Source organism: Crocodylus siamensis, chromosome 13 (assembly GCF_052110815.1).
Source record: "Crocodylus siamensis isolate JL-2025a chromosome 13, ASM5211081v1, whole genome shotgun sequence".
In the NCBI taxonomy this organism is placed as follows: Eukaryota; Metazoa; Chordata; order Crocodylia; family Crocodylidae; genus Crocodylus; species Crocodylus siamensis.
In genome coordinates this window covers 35405722-35430223 of record NC_143407.1, presented here as the reverse complement: position 1 = coordinate 35430223, position 24502 = coordinate 35405722, and the positions used below count along the sequence as shown (strand labels likewise).

Genomic DNA, 24502 nt, shown 5'->3' with positions numbered 1-24502 from the left:
GCTTACCCGGGATTGAGGTAAGACTAACTGGCCTGTAATTTCCCGGGTCCTCTTTTTTTCCCTTTTTGAAGGTAGGGACCACATTGGCCCTCTTCCAGTCCTCCGGCACCTCACCAGAGCACCACGAGTGCTCACAGAGCCGCACCAGGGGTCCTGCAATGACCTCGGCCAGTTCCTGTAGAACCCCAGGGTGAAGATCGTCCGGACCAGCGGACTTGAACACGTCCAGCCTCTCCAGAAGTACCCTAACTCACTCCTCGCTAACACCTGGCCCAGGCGTGTCTCTCCCGGGGCCCGAGGGGGGCCCAGCAGGGAGGTGGCTGAACTGGTCCCTACTTAGGAAGACAGAGGCAAAGAAATCGTTAAATATGTCAGCTTTGTCATCTGGCGTGACGACTAAGTTGCCCATCGTGTCCTGCAGGGGCCCCACATTACCCGGGACCCTCTTTTTACCTCCTATGTATTTGAAGAAGGACTTCTTATTGTCCTTAATCCGGGAAGCTAGTCCTATCTCCATCTCTGCCTTGGCCTTCCTGACTGCCCCCCTACATCCTCGGGCGACTGTAACATAGTCCTTCTTGGTGATGACCCCATCCCTCCATTGGGTGTATGCCTCCCTTTTAGCAAGGAGACATTCCCGGATGCTCCTAGTGAGCCATGGGGGTTTATGTGCCCTCCTGCTCCCTTTGACCCTTGTTGGGATTACCTCCCTTTGGGCATGGAGGATTGTCTCCTTAAGGAGCAACCACTCACCTTGGACATTTAAGCTGGAAGCCTGGCAGAGTTTTGCACTTGTATAGGCAAAAAGAAGTGGTTTGTTTCTGGGCTTCTTTTTATGTGGAGTCTCAAAGTTCAGGGTTATTTGTGGATCACACCTGGCTCTAGTTTTGACTGTTTTTCATTAATTGCAAGAAACTGAGCATTTAATTACACAATATTTACCCGTCAGAGGCAGCAAATCTATACATAAGTGCCAATCCAATACAAACCTGGTTCTGCTTTTTGATTGTCAATGTACATTCTTTAGTACATATGAATTGTAATTAACTAATTAGCTAATCATTGTACAATATTTGACCAAGAAAACTTGCATAATGATAATACTTTATTTTATTATTTCATAACACTAAAATATTACAAATATTAATTATTTGGTCACTCATAATCCCTTCTCTTTCCCCTGATCCTGATGCCTAAATAGGTTTGAAAGTATGGTTCCAGTTTTAGAAACGGAGAGACTCAGGTGCAGAGAAATTCGACATCCTCTAACCATGTGAAATTTCAATTTGAGAAGGATTGGACCCAAAGAGTTTCTGCCTTCCATTTCTGTGATCATTACAGTCCACCTTTTCCCGTGTTACAGAATTACCTTTCTTTTAATAAGAGACAGATTAACAATTTGGCAAGTTTTGATTTGCAGACAAAAATTGCGACTTGTGCTAATTTGTGTAAGGAAGAAAACTGTCATACAATTGCTTCAGGATCCTGCAATAGGAGCTTAACTTGTCACAGCTGCTCACTTTCGGCTCCTCAAAGGCTTGTTGTGGGTTTTGCGGCTGGCGTGCTGTAATAAACCAACCTAGCATGTGGCAGTTTATAAGCTTGCATTATTACAAATGGGATCATACTGGGTTCCAGAGAGAGAAGTCATTTCTTACCTCTAAACTGCCTACTGCCAGCCTGAGTTGGAAGCACAGAGTAGAAACAGGCCTCAGGGAAAATATACAAAAAACACTCTATTCAATAAAGCAGCCCTGAAGAAGCTGTTTTGTATAACTTGGTTTCCTTGTGATACATCCCTTCAACATGACTCTTTCATTAATGTAAATCATTAAACCACAAATACGTAAATGAAGATGAACAGTTTGTGATCGGTACCAATTTGCTTTAATAATACACAGAATATTATTAAGAATATTACTGGGGAGCAGGTAAGCCTTTTGTTTTACTGTTTCAAACTGTTCAGGTTTATCTGGCCATCCATGCTTGCCTCTCTTCTAGGGCGGGATAACTTTCTATGCAGCAGCACAGGACTTTGAGCCACAACATATTGTTTCCATCTGGATAATGGTCTCTTGGACAGTTTTTTTGCTCTAATTTTAGCCATGGTGGTCTCCTGTGTGTGTTGAAAGATGATGTCGTGACATAAGGACCAAATGTGATGGAAGTGTGAAAACATGAAAAAGGACCCTCTCCTGAGGCCCCCCCTGGAAATGTTGGCAGTATCAGGGCAGGATGAAATTGCAGTAGAACTGAACGCATCCTGCGGATGCTTATGAACAGACGTGGTCTCACTGATCTCAAACCCCATCCATTGTAGCTACTGGGACCCAACACCACCAGTTCTGTGCATGGAAACCTTTGCTCTTTTAGAAGGAGATCTTCTTTTAGTTCTCACTAGTAGTAAGTATTTGTCCCTTGAAGGCCAACGGTATACATTCACCATAGCTCCTATTTTTGGTGTTGTGCTATTGCTTAAATGAAGGCTTGTATCCAACAAGATGGCTCACAGAATCCACAGGGACTTGGAGCTGATACTCAGCTGCCATCACTTTCATTTAGTTTGATCTTTCATAATGAAAATCACCAGATGTTTCCCCTGAAATTTGCTGGGACTCCTACCTGGCAGCACCTGGCTGAATTTCAGCATTTGCTGAAGCTTCTTGCAAGAAAATCAGTCGGGCAGCTGGCTGAGCACCCCATATACAATGAATACCCTAATTCAGACAGACATGACAGACCAACAGTGCCCTGGGTCCAGGAGGAGTGTGTGTGGGTGTTTGTATGCTGTCTAAAGTATTTGTCTGCATTATTTTTAGTGATTTTTCTTTTTACTGTTAGATACGAAGGCAAGTATTATTAGTTTGTTTTCTTTGAATTTATCATACAAAGAACCTTATCATACACACAGGAGATTTTTAGGCCTTGGACAGGCAGAGCCTTTGCTCTTTAATGCTACCCCACCGATGTCTGCTAGTAATGAGCACCTCCATGTGGGTGAACTTACTTGGGGTCAAATGAAAAAATCTTTTTAGGTCACTAAAATAATACTAATAGCGTGGCTTAGCTTCTTGGCCCTTTATAAAATAGATCAGGTAAAAGATAATCTGGGACTCTGGGAACATGGTTTTAAGCTTCCCGTGTAGCACCTGTGATAATTGTCTTTGACACCCAGAGTCAACATTCTCATTGTAACTTTTGTATCATAGCCTCTCTTTGTGTATTTATTTCTGCTTATTAATTAAAAGGATTTCAGTATTTATTTTGTTTTGTAATTCTTTTCTCCTTGTCTGTCCAATAGCCTTGTGGCAGCCTTTACTTGGGGTAGACATTGGTATATTACTAGATAGATGTCCCCCTTGCCCAGTTACAGACTTTTAATTGTACCTTTTTTGTGTTTTGACAGTTTTGGTTTTTTTCCCTGCCCCCCGCCCCATTTTGTTACTTTGACTTTCCAGGGTCGAAATTTGGACTGCTGCCTGGATGTGGGTAGCTTTAATATTAGACGTTTTTCGATGCATGTGAACTGACGAGGAATTTGCTCTCAGTCTCAGCTGATAACAGCTTTCTCATTTCTGAGAACACCTTAGTTGATTTTGAGCAACCTTGCTTCATGTCTCAGCAATCTGGCAAAGGCAATGTGAGTGTGAAATATGAGAAGCAGCTGGCCTGCTGACACAAGGACATTGCATCTATCTGTGGACAGATGCGAGATACCCACACAGAGGAAATGGACTATTTATTAGTGTTTTTGGCGTTTGTTTTGAATTTAAACAATGCAGCACTAAAATGTGTTCCTCTTTGAAATGAAGGCTGGAAGCTTGATGGGACTTGAATTCCATGGTGGCTCTGTGAATGCCACGGGTTGCTTCCTGGGACATAAGCCTCAGTTATTGGGAACATTTAACATGGCAGTCCTGTATCATCTCAATCTGTAAAGTATTTTAAGATTTTGAGTGGAAAAACACTGTCTAAATGTATTTTTTCCTTATTATTGTCTTATAAAAACATAGGATGTACCAACAATGGCTGCAGTCTCTACTTGAGGAAGTCTAGTGTCTGCTCCCTAGGTAGCAAATACAACAGACCATGGCTATATATGGCTGTATTAAAACATACAGTATAGAAATTAAACAAGCCTTATGATAGCAGTTATAATGTATTGATGCTAGAAATTAGTCTGCTCCCTTCCAAAACAAGCTGCTATAGAACTGTATAAACATTGAGTACAGTGCCCATATTTTTTTTCACGTTATACTAATTTGGCTGTAATTTAGCTTTTAGCTATAAATATTTCTGTGGCTTGTTTTACAGGTATGCATGTAGAACAATCACCTGGGACATAAAGATTACATGCTTTAGAAAAAAATGAAAAAACAGTTTGCAAGTACAATTTTGTTATCATTTTTCAAAATCCTTAACTTAAAATGTAAAGGATCCATAACAATGTTGTAGGTAATAATGGGCAATCCTGTCTTGGTATCACATGCCTGAATATAAGATCATCCCATACTTAAAGCAACATTTTTGTTTAAAAATAATAATAAAAATAAATACTTAAGTTGCTAGTGTGGTGCTTTTTAGTACTGCGTTGTTAAAGCAGTTTTGTGAACTGCATGTTAAGGTCAAGTGGTACACTGGGAAGTTAGCGATAGTTGATGGGGCAGCTAACCCTCATACATCAGTTTTACCAACCATAATTCAATTGAAGACAAGTGCAAAACGTGTCTATAATTTATTTATGGTTTTGAAAAGTAAAATTACCAGATGACAAGGTTGCTGGGTTTGCTGCTATAGAAGAGCGAAACTTTTGTCTCCCATACTCCATTAGCAAAAAAACTTCTTGTAAGCAAATGCATGGAATAGGAAAAGGCTCCTAGAGCCATTTTGCCTGCCTCTCTCTCAAATTCCCTGAGCTCCAGCATCATTTTCTCATGTTTTCTTTCCACGCTGTCTTAATCTACTTTGATCCATCAGGTACTAGCCACTGGCCAGTATCTCTTGGGCCAGTTATGCTAGGGTCCATGCGCATCTGAGACCAGCCAAAACTCAGTAAGGACCCATCCTAATCCCTTTCAACAACACTTTGCCAACACAGGAGCTGCTTCTGGGCAACTCCATTATCAGACTGATGTAGAAAAACTGAAGGACTTTAAATAAAGAGCAACAAAAGAAGCCCAAGGGGATAGAGGCTTGCTCTTGTACCCATTTCAGTCAATAGAAAAAACTTTCATAAACATCAACGTATAAAAATCACAGAAGGTTTCAGGATGGAAGGAAAGAAGGAAGAAACTAAGCAAAGGACATGTTTAATTTGGACTGCAGGTAAACCTCCTTAACAACAAGCTCTATCAAGTGACTGTGAGACAATCTCCCAGAACAGCTATAACTCCATCACATGGGTCATTTGGAGAGCAGTCTGCATTGTTGAGTAAAGGATTTCAAAGAACAAGCCATGTTTCCAGCTCTTTTTTTTTTTGGTGATTGTTCTTGAGATATTATTGTTCTTACAGGATGGAGCCTGCTAACTGCATCATCGCTTATGATTTACATTATACTCCTTCTGTACCAGAATTCACCACACTTTCTCCTCTCTCCATCTACATGCTGCTCTGAAGGTTTTAGGGACTTGTCTAGAGGAATAACCACAATTCCTTTCTGCAGTCAGAAAGCTGCAGTGTTTTTCCATTCAGCAACTCTTTCATCACTGTACGCTGTGATGCAAGGCAAAGGGTCATTTTTAAATCAGTGTCTTTCAAAGTGGCTCTGGTGGAGAGTCGCTTAGCATTTCCATTAAGGATCTCAGTCCCTCGGGATAAAGCTTGATGAAATCTTCCCAAATGCTTTCTTTCTTGTCTCGAGTGTTTGAATGACAGCAGAAGAAATGTTTGTGCTGAAATGCTGGGAATTGTATTTCAGATGGGTTCAGCAGTGCGTGTATGTGTGTGTTAGATGAGAAAAAGGCCATGGCTGGGAAATGGCCAGGTTTTAGATTTGTCATTTAGGAGTGCCAGCTGCATCCAAGCCTCAGAGACTGAGACTCTCATCTCAGCGTTACATTTTCAGCTCTTGATGGCCAAAAAACTGAGATCCACGTCCTGCTCTCCCAGGTGACAGGACAATAGACCACGCCACTCCAGACTTCTCTCTCTACCCTTCCTTGATTTTCACTTTCAGCATTGTGCCCCTGTTTTCATTTAGTCCTTCTGCCTTGAATGTTTTAATTGAAGTCTGTCAGCACTTTCTTTCTTCCTCATTGGTAATATCCCACAGTAAATGTTGACAAATTAGTGCAGCACCTGAGCCCTTAATTGAATCAATGCCAGCACACTTTAATTGCATTTTATGCTTCTGTAAATGTTTCCCATCTGATCCTCTAGCACAATTTCCAAGATTTACACTGGGGTAAAAAGTTCATGGTTTACACAGTGTTCCCTAGAAAGTGGTAGCAAGTGTGATCTAGGTTTGGGAATACTGTCATCAGATGTAGGTAGCGTGACCTTAATAATTTGAGGGGAATCTGGGAGGGAGGAGTGCCAGGAGCACCAGCATGCATCTTCCACCCCCCAGCAGCTCCAGGGAGTGGGGCTGGGCAGGACACAGCCTCCGAAATCCAGAACTGTCCTGGCCAACCTGGGACATACGGTCACCCTAGCTGACCTGTATTGTGAGTACTGAAAATAATCAGAATTAAGGGGAATGTTTTTGTGATGGTTGTAGATTATAATCCGTTTCCTACACCTGTCATAACAAGGACAGATTCACGTTAAATGCAACCAGGCCATTGTCTCTGTGAAATGTATTGATAACAGCTTCCTCATGGAACATGTTTTCAGCTTCCCCCAAACAGCTTTATTGAGCATCTTCACCGTCTCGACACTGTCAGCTGACTTGACGTCTCAGAAAGCTTTGGTTATGCAATCATTCAAAAAGATACATTTGCTTGGCTTTTAACTCCCAGCAGTAGCTAAAATCTAGCACAGGGGCTCACCACACAGAAGAAAAACTCCATTTATCCAGGATTGCCGGGCTTAAAATAAGCAGCAGAGCTTTCACCTGCTGTGAAAAGGCACCAGCTGCACAGGTCAAACCAGATCAGCACGCTTACAGGAGGAAGCTATTCTGTGAGCAAGGAGAAGAGAATCTGCAGTGACACCAAGGCTGGGAACAGTGCCCTACTGGCATACTGTAGGCTCTGAAAGATGCTCCTTTTCTCCAAATTGTAGACGTTAGGAAAGAAACGGGAAAGCGAGAGAAATTTTTTGGCTAGTGGATGACCTCTGAGAGCATGACTGCGCTAGTGCAGAGGGCTGTGTGAATAGCACGGGGTGCTTCCCCCCAGCGAATTCCCTCTGCTTGATCACTGCTGCCATTCGTGATACAGGAAGCTTCAGTGACACTGGCCTATGTGCTTCTCCAAAGAGCTCCCAGAGGCTCTCTCTACCTGGGGGACACTCATCAGGTACTAAACTACTCTTTGGGGACCTATACGAATCATTTACCTGTCATGCCAGGGGATGTCTCTTGCAAAGCTCCCTCAACACTACATTAACTCAAGAATTTTCACTAACAGGTATCCCTCATGCCACATTAGTTGTCAGTAGAGGTGTAGTTAGCTTGTTCTCCCTATAAAACCTTTCACAAATCCAATACATTACAGTTCTCTCAGGAGCATTCCCTATTTACTTATTCATTTCAACTTTTTCCCCATGGTTTTTAGACTCCTGTACTTAACCACACTCTATACTCTCCATTGCGTTTGTTTTGTGCTGTAGCAGACCAAATAGCATGTTCAGCACAGCCGTGGATGGTTAGCATCAGCTAAAACAAGGACGATATTTAGGGAACATTTGCTATAACCTCTACAGCATATGTGTGTGTGTAGCGGGGTGTGACTCACTGAACATGTTGGTCTTTAATAATAGTTCATCCCATTCTTTTTCTTGTTTGGATTGATAATGCCCCATTCAGTTATGCTGGGCTGGGATAGCAGAAACATTCTCCTTCAGCTGGTGGCAATCTATATATTTGGGCTGGTGGTGGCAGCATGCAGCAAGGTGGGGGCGTCTCTTTCTCTGTGACATTGCTGTGGCTTTTCCTAGACCAATGATTCTCAGCCGAGGTGCTGCTGCACCGTGGGGTACTGCAAGGTCCTTTTATAGGTGCTAAGGGATGCCACACAACTTTTGCATCCTCAGGTGTGCAAACAGCTACCCATGATACACAAGATAAACCCCAAGATTTCAAATCAGAATCCATAGTGTCAAAAACATCCTGACCTTCTGTGGTTTTCCTCAGGTTTTTGCAACAGGAGAACAGCTCTAGTATTTCGCCCATAGTCAGAAAGCAAGTGGAAGCTAAGAGCTGGCATTTTCCAAGGGTCTAACAAAGGGTGCCTGGAGTCTAATGAGGTTAAGAATCATAGTCCTGGACCACTGGTTCTCCACCTATTCTGATTCACGGCAACCTCCACAACTTTTTTGAGTTTGTCAGCATCCTTGGTTGAGAACCACTGTTGTACGGCCTCCACTTAGCTTACTGGTTCTCAGCCAGGAGGTTGCTGAGCACTCCTGCCTGCTTAAGGTTTTCTGATAATTAATGGCCAAAACTCTCCCATGTTGGGGTTGGGGGAAGAGGAGAGTAGTCTCATGTACCATGGGTGTCTCCAGCTCCTCCAGCCACAGTGCAAAGGGTTGCTGCAGCCCAGTTTGACCCCTCCAGAGGGGCAGTGCAGAGGGCTGCAGCCACAGTACATGCTCTTGTGCTCCAAACCCACGTGCCCCTTCCAGAAATGGGTGTGGGGCAGTCCCTCCTGTCTAGTGTGCCTCTGTTTTTGGAAGGAGCATGTGGGGGTGGACTGGGAAGGAGCGCAGGCATTTCAACTTGGCTGTGGCCTCACCTATATAGCAGTACCTCTGGAAGGGGCTCACAGCTCCCCAGTTGAGAACCACTGTCCTAGACTTCTATCAGCAATCTCTACTAGCAATGTAAGAGCCACCCTGCTGGACTTGGCATTGCTGAGCGTAGAGAACTTGACTGTTCCTTCCTCTTGCCTTGCTTTTTCTTTTGAGAAGTTCTGACTGCTAAAAACCAATTTACCTCAAATATGGTAGAAAGTTGTGACAAGGGTTAAAGCCTCTTCTGGCTTGCATTCCAGCATTGTACCTGCAGGGCCAGGCAGCAGCATCCCCGAGCAGGCTGCGCTGCTCTGCATGCGGTACCCTGACAGGAAGCACTGCAGCTGCACCCACGCAGTGCTCTGGATGGGCTAATTAGCACTGTATTTCTGCCATGGTGATAGAGAACAGGGAAGATGGAACAAGAAGGAAAATATGAAAACTCCATAAATCTTGTCTTGGTTGAGAATATCTTCCACTATCATGATAATACTTCGCCCTTCCATTGTGGCTTTATCTTGAAATCTCAAGTGCCTTAGAAAAACTGAATCAAGCCTCCCACAGCCCCTCAGAGAGATGGTATCACCGTCCCCATGAGAGCAGAGGAAATTGAAGCACTGAGGAACGATGTGATGTATCCAAGGCCACAGGTGGAGTTAGTGGCATTGCTAGGAATAAATCAAAGGAGGCCTTAGTCCCAGCTCCCTGAGACACTGCCAGATCAGACTTGCCCTGTTTCAGTGTTAAAAGAAGAGGTGAAAAATCATATTACCAGCCAGGACTCTTTGTTTCTACTGCTCTTAATGGCATCACAGATGCTTAGAGCAGGGTAAGGAAAGCAGCTCCCCATTCTGTGTTGGACATTAGCCCACGCGCAAGAGTAATATTTGAAGCAGCTCAGAAGCAGACCCTCTTTCCATTCCCTTTAAAGCCGTGTGCGCAAAGCAGCTCGTCTACCTCAGGGAATCCAGTGCATCATTCCTACTCCTCTTTGCACAAGGGGCAGCAAGGACAGGTCTGGTCTGTCCATTGTGACAGGTTCCCATTCAAATATTGATCTTCCTGGATGTATTGAGTTCTTGACTGAACATCCATGTACGGTGATAAAAACAAAGATGCTGGGCTCGTCTTGCTTACTCTGGATTCATCTCAGAGTGACGCCATGGAAAAGAGTATTCTTGTGGCAATGAAACTGAGTTCAGGATCCAGCCTATTGTATATGCCAGGCACCACAAAGTCCTGCGTAGCCTGCTACCCTAGTCACTGGGAGGAAACAATCCAGTGAAAAGCTTTTGACAGAAGCAGCCGCAGAACAGAGAAATTCAAAGCGACACCTCTAATTGGTCACTTTGCTGCTTGCATTGTGCAGTCCTAGAAAGGCTTAAGAAGCTTTGTGGTGTACGGATGTCAAAGGCAATTAATTCTTGGGCTGGCTACTGCGGTTGTAGGAGAATGACCAGTCATATAAAAACATGTTTTCTGCCATTTTTTTTCTCCATCCTGTCCTTCGAAAGTGATTAAACAAACCAGTCCAAGCCTTGTGATGCCCCTTAATACATCCCGGGGTTATATTTCCCATAATTCTTTTTTTTTTTTTTTAAATTAAGGATTTTATGTTTGATTTTGAACACAGACACATAACTCACAGGAAACGTTTGTAAATCCTTCCCACTCCAGTGTTATCAGCAAGGAGCAGAGGTGTATGGTAAGCAAGTATCATAATAACATGTGGGATGAGTTAAGCCTACTTTAGACTGTTTCTCTTAAATTTAATTGATGGAAACTGCCCACTTTCAAGCTTGCTTGTTACCTTAGCAGAGTTTTCCCAAGATTGTTGAAATACAACTGTGGGTGTTGTACAGACACCCACGCTGCCAAAGAAGCAGGAAGGATGTACTTAAAAACCCTCTAATTTATCTAATAACATCTTTTGTGGCTTTTTGTGTAGGTTTGGTATTGTGATGGAAATACATGCCTTGGTTAGATAAAGAGCTCCAGTTCAAGACAGTAGGCATCACATTTGTATTGTGTGGGGGCATGTAGAAAGCTGGTTGGGAAAGGCCCTGACCAGCCACTTACCTCTGTACATTGTAATACACCTCCTCTCCTCTAACCTGCCATTACAGGGTCAAATAATAAAACTAGCTATTTTATTTGTGAATGCTAATGACAGAGTATTATTTCCCCTTTTGCTGGAGTTCTTGCCCTCCTGGATGGAACAGAGATTCCCACTATATTTTCCCCCTATCTTTTTATATCCTGGAGGCTATTTATTATAGCTGCTGTGTTCTTGGCTTTGTTCTTCACAGGATTCTCTCCATGCCCAGACCAGCAGGGTTGTTTGCAAGTCATGCAAGATGCTCCTTTCTCTGTTTTCTTCATTGTTGCTGCAGGGACAAAGAGATTAGGACTGGGAAACAAACTCATGTTCCCTGGATAATGGTGCACGCACACCGCTCTAAAGTGAGCTCTGTCTGGGATACTTACCATCCTCTGCTGGGGTTACGTAGGTTCTGCCATGGTAAATGCTCTTGATTCATCTCTGATTGAAATGGTCTTCCGACAGAGATTCCTGGTTTGGCTGACATAATTATCTGTAATTATTTTAGCCTGGAGTCAGCATATCCTTGTTTCTTTTGTAACATGGAAATTGCATGAAGTGTGAGTAGTCACCAGTAATGCTTCTTGGGGATGCTAGAGCTAATAATAGAAATGAAAAACTCAACCCTTATGAACTGAATAATGACAAACAAGGCCACACGGAAAATCAGCTTCTACGTGCACTGGAAATAAAGGAGGTCACAGAGGTTTTTTTTTCCCCCTTCCTGCTGATTACTGTATATTCCCACAAGGTATTGTGGTATATAAATGGGATCAGAGTTCTTACATTGTACCGGGAAGAGCCAGGCCTAAGACAGCTAACATCCTCATGTAGTCATGCTTCATTAGTGCACATATTGCTGAGGTTTGGAGTAGGTGCGTGGGTAGAATGCTCAGACGCTAATTCTAGCAATGAATCTCATTGATGTCATAATATTGGAATAAGCGTGGCTCCCTGAATCGCTTAAAGGGCCAGCACTTCCCTCTGGACAGCGGAGGATTTGGGAAAATCGAGCACTTCTGATCCTACATCCAACTTTCATAAACAGTAAATGCTAAATATTAAAAGAGACGGAAGACGTGGCTTGTGCACACTTATAAATCTCTTACATAATCATACTCTAAATTGACTGTTTGTGATGGTGAATGAGATGTCTGGAAAGCATTAAGGTAATGTGGTTTTTCAAATGGAGCGAGTAATAGGAATTTAACTGAAGTCTTTTCTGGTGCGTGTTCCTCAGTAATGAAGTTACCAGACTGGGGTCAGACCAGAATTTTCTTTGCTTGGCATCAGGCCAAATATGAGAGTACATCTAAGTCTGGCCTTGTGCCTCTTGTTCTCTCTCTGTTGAGGTCTGGTAAGGTCCCTATTTTGCACCTAGGACTAGATGAGGCAGAATGGGTGTCCATCCAGCCAAATCTCTTCTGTCCAACCATGGGTTGGGTACAGATGCTTCACAGGAAGGACAGGGGGTCTGTCATGGGCAGTTCTGCAATTCTGCTGATCCCTCAGCCTCGGCCGTGAAGGCCAAAACACTATGTATTGCTGTTTTACAGCAGGAACCACTTATCCTTATTTTTTTTGTTTCGGGGGTGTTTTGCCTTTTAATTTCTTTGACATTCTCTTGCTCTTGTACTTGGAGAAGCCCTGGGTTTACTTTCAAACACTGTTCATTACCCAAGCATGCTTGGGGCTTGCAGGCTGTGGGCCCATGGAGCTCTGGGCAAGGGAGCTTCTCAGGTAAACTCTTTTCGTCAGAGTAAATGAATTGGCCTGCTGCTTCCAGGCTCTGATTGAGCTGATTTACACCGTGATCGGTCCTGTGCTGCAGATGCACCCTGCACCAGAGCCGCACACTTCAGAAGAGACACTGCAGCTTCTGGGGGGTCTCTCAGGGTTGTCAAAGCAAACGGTCCAAGGATGTGAAGGTAACCCACCCATGTTAATGGGTGTTCAACCTCTTTGTGGGCGCTGTCTTCCAGAAGTGAAGTGGCCTTGGTTTACTGCAGTTTAATTAAGCTGGAGGTCTCAGGCTTAATTAAAGTACAATGAATTAAGGCCACTTTACTGCTCAGTGAGAGCATCCACAGAAGTGTTTAATACCTGTTAGCATATACATATTAATTGCTTACCTTTTGTTGATTTGTCCTTGGGTGTCCTCAGTAAGAGAAGTCATCAGGTTGCAAAGGGTCCAGGGCCTGGCCTGTGAGAACCTGAAACAAGAGCCTGTGTGAGGCAGGGCAGCTGGGCAGGTTGATGAGCTCAGTTTGATGATGTAAAGCGTATCTGATAAGCTCTGCACCTGTGCTTGGGAGTAAGCAAAGGGTACAAAGTGAAGCATATCAGCTTAAAGAATAATGCCCTAGAAAGTGAAGTAAAGCCTAATAAAAGCCAGAGAGTGCATATGAAAAGATCCCAGGCTGCAGCATTATCTATAAAAAAAATTCTGTTGTGCTCTGCAATTCTTGGACAACCTTCAAACTATTTCTTTACAGACAGAAGTGTTGTCCTGCATTACACTGATTGCCAGTTATCTTGCAAAATCAGTTGAAAGTATCTCTGCTGTGTTTTTCTTTTGCAGCAATTGCCCTTCATTTTTGGCAGCAGCTTTAGCCAGAGCAACATCAGATGAAGTCCTTCAGAGCGATCTTTCGGTGCTCTACTTACCAAAGCAGGAGGACAATGCGGATGGGATCATACGTAAGTGCATTGTATCATACGCATTTACTCTGCTTTTTGTGGGCCCTTTGCAGAGCACAGCGCTGAGTTTCACAGGCTGGTGATCAACTCTAAGGCCTGCCATGCTTAGATTAGTTCAATCAGTTGTGGAGCCCAGGCCATGGGCTTCTCTGAAATAAGTCCTGCTTCAAGCCTGAGAGCCGCAGCTGGACAAGAACACATCAGACTCCAACTGACAGATTTTTCAACAGAGCTTTGCAGTGTCCTTTGGTTTCAGTGTCTGATAACATTATGCCATATAAAAAACTGTTTGATATTAAGAACAAAAGGATATTCCCTTCTCTCCATTTGTATTTATTATGTAGTAAGACTTTCCATCAGGCAGCTCAGGGCCGCAAGCTCTAACTCAGGCTTCTGCTGACTGCGTTCCCTTTGAGAGCTGTTTGGGATGCTTGTTAAGATAAAAGATAACATTTCCCAAGATGAGTCTCCTGTCATTCAGTCTGGAAAACATCTAGTCACCAATCCCCTTAATCCCTTATTCCCTTTTGTTTTTGATTACAAGAAATTAGAAATAGCTGTGTGGAAAACTACACGTTAGAAATCTGCTTGAGGAAGAAGTTTCTGGTCTGTTTGTCAGAGCCACGCAGGAATCTAAATTTGTGCAGCTTACTCGGGACTTTCAGTTGGTAGGTGTGACTGCTTTTCCTCCCAAACAGGTGTCTGGAATGGAGCTGTCATTGTTCTGGCTGAGCAAGCCTTATTAGTTGCAAATTGAAATCTCTTCGACTCACATAAATATTTGACAGTCTCCAAGGGAATGTTGACTAAGCCTCAGCACAAAATATCTAAGGAAGCTGATGTTTTAAATGGAGATCTCTGTAGTAGACAACTTTTTAAGAATGCATTTGAACTTGTAATGCAAGGAAGTAGACATGCATCAGTAGCAGGATACTGGTGTAGCCTGTAGCTAAATTAAATGTGCATTTCCACCCTACATTATCCTAGGGAGATGTGACTGGAGTATCTAGAGTCCTGTGTCCAGTTTTGGGCCCCCCACCACAGAAAGGATGTGGAGAAATTGAAGGGAGTCCAGCGGAGGGCAACAAAAATGGTTCGGGGGCTGGGGCACGAGACGTATGAGGAGAGACCAAGGGAACTGGGCTTACTGAATCTGCCGAAGAGAAGACTGAGACAGGATTGAATAGCAGCCTTCAACTCCCTGAAGAGTGGACACACAGAGCATGGAGCTGGACTGTTCTCAGTGGGGGCAGATGACAGAACAAGGAGCAATGGGCTCAAGTTGTAGCAAGGGAAGTTGAGGTTAGATATTACAAAGAACTGGCTCACTAGGAGGGTAGTATAGCACTGGAACAGGTTACCCAGAGAGGTTGTGGAGTCTCCATCCTTGGAGGTTTTGAAGACCCAGCAAAACAAAGCCTTGGCTGGGATGATGTAGTTGGGGCTGGTCCTGGTTTGAGCACGGGGTAAGACTAGATGTCCCTTCCAACCCTCATTCTCCATGTGTAGCACTACATGAGGATAAGCTGTGCTTTAGGGGTAAGAGAGTAAAATGTGAGGGGGAAAAAAAGAAAAGAAGAGTGGGTCCATCCTAGTGGTGACTCGATTTATGAGTAATGTAATCCCATTTCACAAAACATGCCAGGGCTTATGATTTCTTAAACACATTGTGAGGTCAAATAGCAAGAGACTGCTGTGTTGAATGGAAACAAAAGCCCTAGCTGAAAGGATTCATGAAGGACTGAAGTGGATTTCATGGGAAAGGGTGTTACTGAGATTAGTCACGACAAAGTGGGAGTTGAGAAACCTGAAGTAGCTACTTAAAAAATATGGTGACTTGTAGTGTGGCCATCAAACTTGGAGAGCCACTCTAGATCTGGGTTACAGATGTTGGTAGTGAGTTCAGAGTATACTGCTTGCTTCAAAAGTACTCAGATGGCTGCAGGACAAGAGAGCTGGTGCTCCTGGTGTCCAGCCCTGTGTCAGCCTGTAGTAGAAAGACTTTTCAGGGGCCCAGCAAGCTTGCTACTTTCTGCAATACAAGGAAAATAATACAATACTTGCAGTTTGTCTCTGAGTCAGAATCTGCTAGGAAAAAAATCAAATTTCTCTTGCCAGGGGAAGGTCAGTGATGGGCCCTGCAGTCCTCTCATAGATGCAGTCAGTAAGAGAGGGTGAAGATGTACATGAGCAAAAGAGCATCAATTAGTGGTTTAGTGGAAACATAAGTGTGAATGTGGCATATTCAGAGCAACTCTTGAAGGTTTGGGGTCACATGCATTTGTTGCATTTGCTGCACAGCCTGGATTTAACCCAAAGAATGAAAGCAGGGAGGGTTGCAAAGCGAAGTTAGAAAGTCTTAATTTCTTTTTGGAGTAAATGACATTTGGATGTTTGGGCTTGAGGCAGAAGCGTTTATATGAGGGGACCAGAAGGTAGAACGGCCAAAAGAGTTTGTAAATTGGCTCTTAATGACCCATTGCACCTTTTTACCAGACTCTTTCTGAATGGTGTTGAGCATCTACACCTGTTGCTGGCTTAGTTTTACCCCCTGTGAGAACCAGGCCCCAGCTGCCCAGACAAGGGCATCCAGATGTGGAGGTGGGTAAGATGAGAAGCCTTGTCTACAGGCTTGGGCTTTAAACGCCCTCCCTCCCCGCAATACCTCACTTTCTTCATCTGTAACAGGAGACAATTCTTCCCCACAAGGTTATTTAGTTAATGTCGGTTCAGCAGTTTGAAAATGTTGAGCGTTACATAAGTGTCAAGTATTGTTGAAACTGCTGAACCAAGGTGAAGATCTGGTTTAAATCGGCTATTAGTGGAAGGCCCCCAAGATCCTTGGGTGATGAGCACGGAGGAAGTGCAAAGTCAATATTGCTTCATAAACTGGACTTTCCTCTTGTGCGTGGTGGTGTAGGGCTGCCGGGCATTCACGCACCATCTCAACCCAGTAGAAGTGCAGCGAGTCCAGCTCAGTGGTGCTTAACCTGGAGGAGTGGCGTGGGGCCAGCCTATGGGCTGGATCCTGTGCAGGTCAGTGCACACTACCTGGATCTGGCTCATCCCCCGCCCCTACATGGGGCCTTGTGCCCCAGTCCAGCCCCGTGTGCCAGGCCTAGTGAGCAGGACCATGTTGTCCCCCTGCAGGGCTCCCCACTGGTCTGGAAACTTGGCAGCAGAGGGGTGGCACTGAATGTTGCCCCTGCTCCCCCACCACCAAATTTCTGGACCCGTGGGAAGCTCCGCAGGCTGGATGACACAACTCTGCAGGCTACATCTGACCTGTGGCCTGGGGGTGTTGAGCATCCCTTGTCTAGCCAGTTACCTACAGCTAATACAGGGCTGGGGAGTGTGAAAATGGCCACACACTCACAGTTTCCATTCCCTCCTACTTTGCAATGAGAAATCAGTCAACCAGTCTCAGGAACAAACCTGTCTGGCCAGGTCTCCCACCTGTGCTGGCACAATTCATCAGCAGCTCCATCGCAGAAGCATCTTAGAGCAGGAGGGAGATGGACTGCTGCACGGCACAACCACGATGAGCGCTGACTCAGCTCCTGCTCAGCCCCGCGACATTAACGATTGATGAGTAATTTACAGCCGTGAGGGGGTGGACTGGCTGCTGTGGGCCTTTCTCCTGTTTTGATCTCAAGCAGCAATTATTGATGATGCTGACATTCTGCATACTTCCTGCAGGGAAGGGTATTTAGTATCTCAGCACAGCTAATGGCTTTTGTCCATTCTGCTTGCTGAGTGGCTTTCCAGGTTGTAACAAACCAGTAACACTGAAAAAACCCAACCTTTCTCTGTTAAACATGCCCATTAGGAAGAGGAGAAAAAGAGCCTTGTGGCTGGAGTGCCCTGCCTGGAGGTAGGATTTGCACAGTGCTTTTGCCCATGTCTTGCGCTGTCCAGCAGGGCAAGTGCTGAACGTGCTGGGGATCAGCTGGGGGTACCACTGTGCTGTTGCACTGGTAACCTGATTGTACCGGTACTTCTACCATCTGCTTCCAAGGGCTGGTAGGTTAAGCAGCTCTATCTCCTCCCATTGGCAGCAGGGACTCAAATACCAGTGCCACTCTATGGCACCTGACCGCAAGTTATGGCTTTCATTATGAATGTGATCTCCAGCAGATCATTCACACTCACTACCAGCCAAGGAGAAAAGAGCAGAGTACAAACTCTGAAGAGTGGAGTCCCCCAAGGGTCAGCATAAGTACCAGTAGTTTTAACTGTATACACCTCAGACTTCCTGCATACAACATCTACGATGCATGTACACTGATGTCACCATAGCAGCCCAAGGAATAGACATGATGGAACTGGAAAAGACACAGAGCACTGACCTGGGACTCATCGCTGACCATCTCTGCAAGTAGTGCTCAAAAGTTGAGCCTCAGTGTCATTGCTCTTCCACCTGGACAGTTGTCAAGTTGCGAGCACATTAAATATCAGAGTAGGCAACCACATCCTTCCCCATGAGCATACCCAAACCTACCTAGGAGTCACATTAGACCATTCCTTCACCTATAAACATCACATGCAGAAGGCCAGCGGTAATGTCTCTGCCTTAGGATATTTAGCCAACATGACATGGGGTGCCAACTTCAAAGTGCTCAGAACACCACACTTGCAATGGCATACACCTCAGCAGAATATTGTGCCCCTGCATGGTCCAGAAGTTGATACACTACAAAGCTCGACACGACCTAACCGTGTGCTGAGACTCACAACAGGCTGCACAACTCACACACATACACACACACACGTACTCCCTGTGCTGTCAGGCATTAGACCAAGTGATATAAAAGACAGACCCCAACATGATTACTAGCAATAGAGGCAAGAGATGACAAAAATCACCTGCTCCATCAACTGTTAACTGAAGACCTGAACAAATGGAGGCTCAAGAGGCTTTTAAGTCGTAAACTGTTTGCACACGAAGTTCCTTGAAGAGATTCACGATGCTGAACCAAACTTTTGAGCAGCAACAGAGTGGGCCAAGCACTGAGAAAAATCAGACCTATTCCTATAGTGTTTTATATCAACACCAAACAAGTCCCCCATTGGGCATGACCTTGACAGAGAGGTGTGGGTCAAGCTGACCAGACTGAGATCTGGATACAGACACTTCAAAACATGTCACCAGATGAACCTCTTGGCCAGCCCTCTGTGTGAATGTGGCATCCAACAAACAGCCAGCACTTACCTGAAAGCTGCAGTATCTATAAATGCCAAGACGGGGTAGATGGAATCTGCACATTGAGTGATAATACCAGGCAGTGCCTCATAGGCTTGGAAACTGATATCTGACACCATACAAAGAAAGAGAGGGAGCAGCAAGTATCTGGTGAACATGGTATGACCAGCTCTCATACCTAGGGACTGGAGTACAGGAGGCGTCCTGGCTCTCTGAATCAGCTGCGTCCCTTTATCCCAGTCTGTAGCTATAACAATATCAGTGTACAACACCCATCTGAAAGATCTCAGAACTCTTGTTGGAGGCTAAGCTTTAAAAGTCTTGAGTCTCCGTTTCCCCATTTAGGGGATAAATAATCAGTAGAGTTTGAAACAGATCCCAGAGGCCTTGGCTTGCTGACCACTCCAGTACCCACATTTCCCAACCCTATTAGTGACTAATTGTGCCAGCACTTCTAGGAGCTGCTTACAGATGCTCCACCATATTGCTGAGAAATGAAATATTGAATGAATGCTAGTAGTTCCCCTTCCCTCCCTCCTTCCCTTGGACAGGGGGCTTCTGCAGGGCTGGCGGAGTTGCTGAGGCTTCTGTTGAAACTGGAGGTTGGGGATACAGGCTTTGGGGAAGCAGGAAGAAACCTGGACGTGCTCCATCCTCCCACATTTGCTGCCTGCTTTCCCACTCAGAGCCGCAACATCCAATTTCAAACAAAGCAACAGTTTAGCATCCCTTTCAAGAGTGTGCTGAATGTTTCTCCAGCCCATTTGGCTTTTAAGCGTTACACCATCTTTCTATCACATAGTGTCTCAGTCCATCACCGGAGGAGCCCCCATGCTGTGGTATGGTTGCTTCCCCTAATCTAAAATTGTAAAAGGGTTACAGCAGGTGTGCATACAACCTTCTCATTCTTCCTGCTGCAGAAAATAAGCCCTGGAAAAGGACAGCAGTTACGATAAAACAAGGGAGACATTCAGGGAGGAATGCTGGCAGTGCCTGGCTCCCTTGACTCCCCCTTCAGAATCCAGGTTTTCCTAGCTGGATGCCCATGTCAGGTGCCTGCCAAGCCTTCTTTCAGTTTGTCTCTATAGGTATTCAGTTTGTCTCTATAAGGTAAAAATTCTCACTTTTTAGTGCTGTTTGTTTTTTGCCTTCCTCAGAGATCGAGACAGTGAAGCTAGCCCGCCTGGTTTTCAACAAACTCCATGAGATCTGCAGCAACTGGGTGAAAGACTTTCCACTTCAAATGAAACCCCACCGGTACTATGAGACATCCATCCATGCCATCAAAAACATGCGCAGGAAGATGGAAGACAAGCACGTCTGCGTTCCGGACTTCAACATGCTCTTCAACCTCGAGGTAAAGGGGGCCGATGCGAAAGGTGACGTACACTTCCGGAATGTGGGCTTTGTCCTTAGGAAAAGCAGAGGAAGGGCTTACCCACGAAAACTAAAGCCAATCTGTGATGGATCTGAGAAGGAGGCTACAGACACAACTGTGTTTTTAGGGTAGCTGAGAGAATTTGCTGCAAACATTAGTAGGTACAATTCTAAACACAACTGCCTACATGGTGCATAGCAAGACAGACACTTAAAGTGAGACTTCATCTAGCTTAACATTTAATGGCTTTGTCTCTGTTGGACCTGCTGAGCCAGTTGCTGCCTCCATTTTGGTGGTGTCCGCACTTCGCTGCGCAGTTTTGATCCCATGCCTTGTGCTAATATTTGTCCTGTGGTTTAGAAGCCTGTTAGCTTTCATTTATTTTAGAAGGTTGCACTCTGCTGGCAAGAGAAAAGCCTGCATGAGAGCGTGGTGTCCATTCACCTGCTTGGATGCCAATAGGAGTGTGGCTCTGCAGCAGTCCCTTGCATTTAACGGCTTGAGACACCACGTGGAACTCAGTGTTCCCACATGGGAGGCCATTGCGTTACTCAAGAGTAAGCCAAGGCAAGACCCTCTGTCAGTCAAAGGGCACCTGGACACCAGCGGAGAAGGAAGTGCTGGTGGACTCGGAGCTCATTCCTGCTGGCCAGTTGTCATCCGGGGTGGGCGTGCTTTGCCAGGCTACTGTGGAGCAACATCCGTCACCTAAATACCTGAGAAGGGGAAGGTAGAAACAGTCCTGGGAGAACAGAGTGAGGCCCCCATGAGAGTCCAGCAACACCAATGTCTGGGTGGAGCTGGGCCCAGAGTTACTTTCCTCCACCTGTTCCCATGACTTAACCAGCCCCAGCTCCGTGCTAGTTCTTCAGCTGTGAAGATCGGGCTGCTGGGAAATGGCAAGGAAGAGAAAGCAGCAAGGGTGATGCCACCTGCATCAGGCTGATGCGGGAACTGGTTCTGCATTGCACCTTGTCAACTTAATAACGGTTTTCTTGGGCCCCACCTGAGTTCTTGCTTTGAAGCTGCATTATGTTAATGCAAACAGAGACAGGTTTGTTTCCTTTGCCTGTCAATTGTTACCTTCCTTCACTCAAACTTGTGCTGGAGCCCATCACTTAAAAATTACAATGGATAAATATCCTAGTCGTTTAGATGGCTGTCAAGGTTGAATTGGCACTTGACAGCGGGTTGGTGTTTTGTCTGTCTGAATAGGTGCTGGAGCTGATGCCTCCGGGTAGCGAGGCATTGTTTCTTCTGCTTGAGCAGACTGGGGGAAACCAAAAAGACTGGGTTGGAGAGGAGCGATTCTGCTCCTTTTGGTTTGAGAATATGGTCATGTTTAATTCCCTGACAATACATATAGCAGCCTGAGTGGATGGGGACTGGATTAAAAAACCCAGGGCCAGTCAGCTTCATGTTGTAATACACTGGCATTTTACCTCTGAAAACCCGGGTTCAAATCTTGCTGTCTGGTAGTCGTCTCCTCCTGGCTGCTGTTTGTATCACCAAAGCCACTTCCTGCTTTTTATTTAGGAGAGGTTTTGAGTCTGCACACCTGAAAGGTATAACAAACCAGGAGGCTGAGCACCTGCTCCTGGCATGGAAGCGCAGTTCATCAGGCTTAGAATAGGACTGTATATGCACAATCCCCCTGTTGGCATAAACAAAGATAATCTATCCAGTCACTCTCTCCTGTGGAGAGTCTACCTCTGTAACCACATGACAGTCCTAACAACCACTGAGGGGACGCCAGAAACCTCAAATTAAATGGTTTTAATGGTGTAATTCAGTTAACCAGCAGCATTGTCTGTCTGTCTAGTTTGCTCATGTGTTTTCAATCACAGGATCAAGAGGAGCAAGCTTATTTTGCAGTGTTCGATGGTCACGGGGGAGTGGACGCTGCCATCTATGCCTCCATCCACCTCCATGTGAACTTGGTGCACCAGGAGATGTTTCAGCATGACCCCGCAGAGGCACTGTGCAAGGCATTCAGGGTGACAGACGAGCGCTTTGTGCAAAAGGCGGCGCGAGAGGTGAGTTGTGTGGCTGTTCCGCCCAGCAGGAAGCTGCAGGCTCACAATCAGTCCCATGGGAGCCCCCGCGCCCACCTGTGCATTGTAAAGTGAGTCTGGAGAGTAGGGACCCCACCCTGCCCTCCAACCTGATGCTCTAGTTCAAGACCCCTCAGCAGCCCCCTCGGGCCGGGCAGGTAATGACGTTCCTGCCCCAGTGCATCGTGAACGTGCACTTCTGCCTTCTTGAAGCTGGGAGCAGCTTAACCGGCGCAAATCATCTTCTGCCACATGCTGTTTGAGGGGCCTGGAGCCTTCCTCCTCTGGGCTGCCTGTATGGATGTTACTGGCCTGCCAGCCACCATCTAACATGGACAGAAATGCTTCTGGGGATGGAGCTAAGCTCCAGGCCCCTTTCAGTCTCCAGCGGAAGGAGCTGCAGCTGGTGTAGGGCTGGTTCCATGCCGGTGCATAGGGCTGGGCCTGCGGGAGGAGTCCTAGCTGGACTAATCATCCAGAGATGCACAGGGCTGTTATGGAGCAGGTCTGGGCAGGGACCGCAGGGCAAATGGATGCGTTTTCAGCTCCCAGCGTAGGTTTGTGTTTCCAGGACTTGGAGTGCGGAGCTCACCGGCCCGGGCTGTCCCGGCAGTGTGACTGCAGCACCACAGGGCTCTGTGTGGACCAGCTGTCAGAGGATTCTCGGGTGCATTTTGCAGCCCACGTGGAGCTCCGCGCTGCCATGGCTACACAGCTGTCGGTATCCAGGCGAACGCTTTAGAGCCAGCTTGCGTGTCTACAGGAGCCACAGTCACTGCGGGGCAGACATTCCCTTAGATATGCTGCTGCTGCTGTCCTTGCCCCTTCCCCCACCGCCTCCCACTGACCACGGGGTGATGTTCATTTGTAGGCAGGACCTGAGGACTGCTGAGGTCCTTTCCGAATGTCTGAACTTGAGAGCAAGGTCAGAAATCCAGAACTGAGCATCGCAAGGTCTTTTAAGCTGCTTCCAACTCCATGTACCTTGTATTTGCCAACAGACAATTGTGCTAATTACATCTGTTCTGTAATTGTTTTCCCCTTGGAAACAGAACTCAGGAAGAGAGGCTGAATGGCCAGGTGCCTTTCTGGGTCCTCAGGCAGAGGTGAGGGAGTGAGCAAGGAGTCAGTATTACCACTGCTTGGTGGTTCTTTGCTTTCAAGCAGGCCCCAAGGTGCTTTGAGTGAATCTCCCTCATTTATGGATGGAAACTGGGGCTCGGGGAGACCCATGGGGCCCCACACTGGACTGGTGGCCAAGGCCTGGATGAGAACTGTAGCCTCCACAAACACTGGGGCAGAACTCTGCCCTGTTACCTGCATTTGGTCACGTTAGCTGTGGGAAAGTGTTCAGCCCCTTTGGTCCATCAGAACGGCTGCCTGTCCACATGTCCCATCCTGGAAAGGCAGCAAAATGTCTTGGGGCAGCTTTCAGTTGCTGGAATGTTTTTTCCAGAGCCTGCGGTGTGGGACCACGGGCGTGGTGACCTTCATCCGGGGAAACATGCTGCACGTGGCATGGCTGGGCGACTCCCAGGTGATGCTCGTGAGGAGGGGCCAAGCTGTGGAACTGATGAAGCCTCATAAACCAGATCGAGAGGTACTGAATTGCTGACAGCCAGCTTTGCCCCTACCAACTGTCTAGTTTAGAAAAAAATTATTATTGTTCCATAAAATCGCCTGTTCCTGTCCATAAAGTAGCCTTGGCTGTTGTTTGCTGCCTTGTCTGTCTCGCAGCTGAACAGGCACCTAGTCCTGTTGCTTTGGATAAGATTCCTGATGTAGAAAAGCCCCATGTCAAATTAACTGGGAGGGCAGCACAACCTCCTGCAGAAATCCACGCACAGCCAGAGCATGTCCAAAGGGGCAGTCTAGCTATGGCAGCGAAGGTCAGCTCTTCTGTTGCCTTGCGGTTTAGGATGAGAAGAAGCGCATCGAGGCTCTGGGAGGCTGCGTGGTGTGGTTCGGAGCCTGGAGAGTCAATGGGAGTCTGTCAGTCTCCAGAGCTATTGGTGAGACATGGCGTTTCATTCCTTTTGCTGCTTGAGTTCTGTTTCCTCCCCTGCTATTTCTTTTTTTAACGAACCCTTGTGGCTCTTTGATCCAGCTGGGAACAAGGACTTCCACTTCTCCATGCAGCAGAGGTTTGCCTCTAGTTGTTCCAAGCAG

At 46.0% G+C, this 24502-nt stretch overlaps 1 protein-coding gene across 2 annotated transcripts in view; it reads left to right on the top strand.

Moving 5' to 3' along the window:
* The window catches only part of PPM1E (protein phosphatase, Mg2+/Mn2+ dependent 1E), a 91844-nt gene that overhangs the window by 61877 nt on the left and 5465 nt on the right, over positions 1 to 24502 (top strand). For both annotated transcript variants that reach the window (XM_090025987.1, XM_090025988.1), the window contains exons 2-6: positions 13580 to 13698; positions 20059 to 20258; positions 22127 to 22315; positions 23790 to 23933; positions 24252 to 24345. In XM_090025987.1, the coding sequence (XP_089882113.1) occupies positions 13580 to 13698; positions 20059 to 20258; positions 22127 to 22315; positions 23790 to 23933; positions 24252 to 24345 (746 nt within the window). The remainder of the gene's footprint in view (positions 1 to 13579; positions 13699 to 20058; positions 20259 to 22126; positions 22316 to 23789; positions 23934 to 24251; positions 24346 to 24502) is intronic.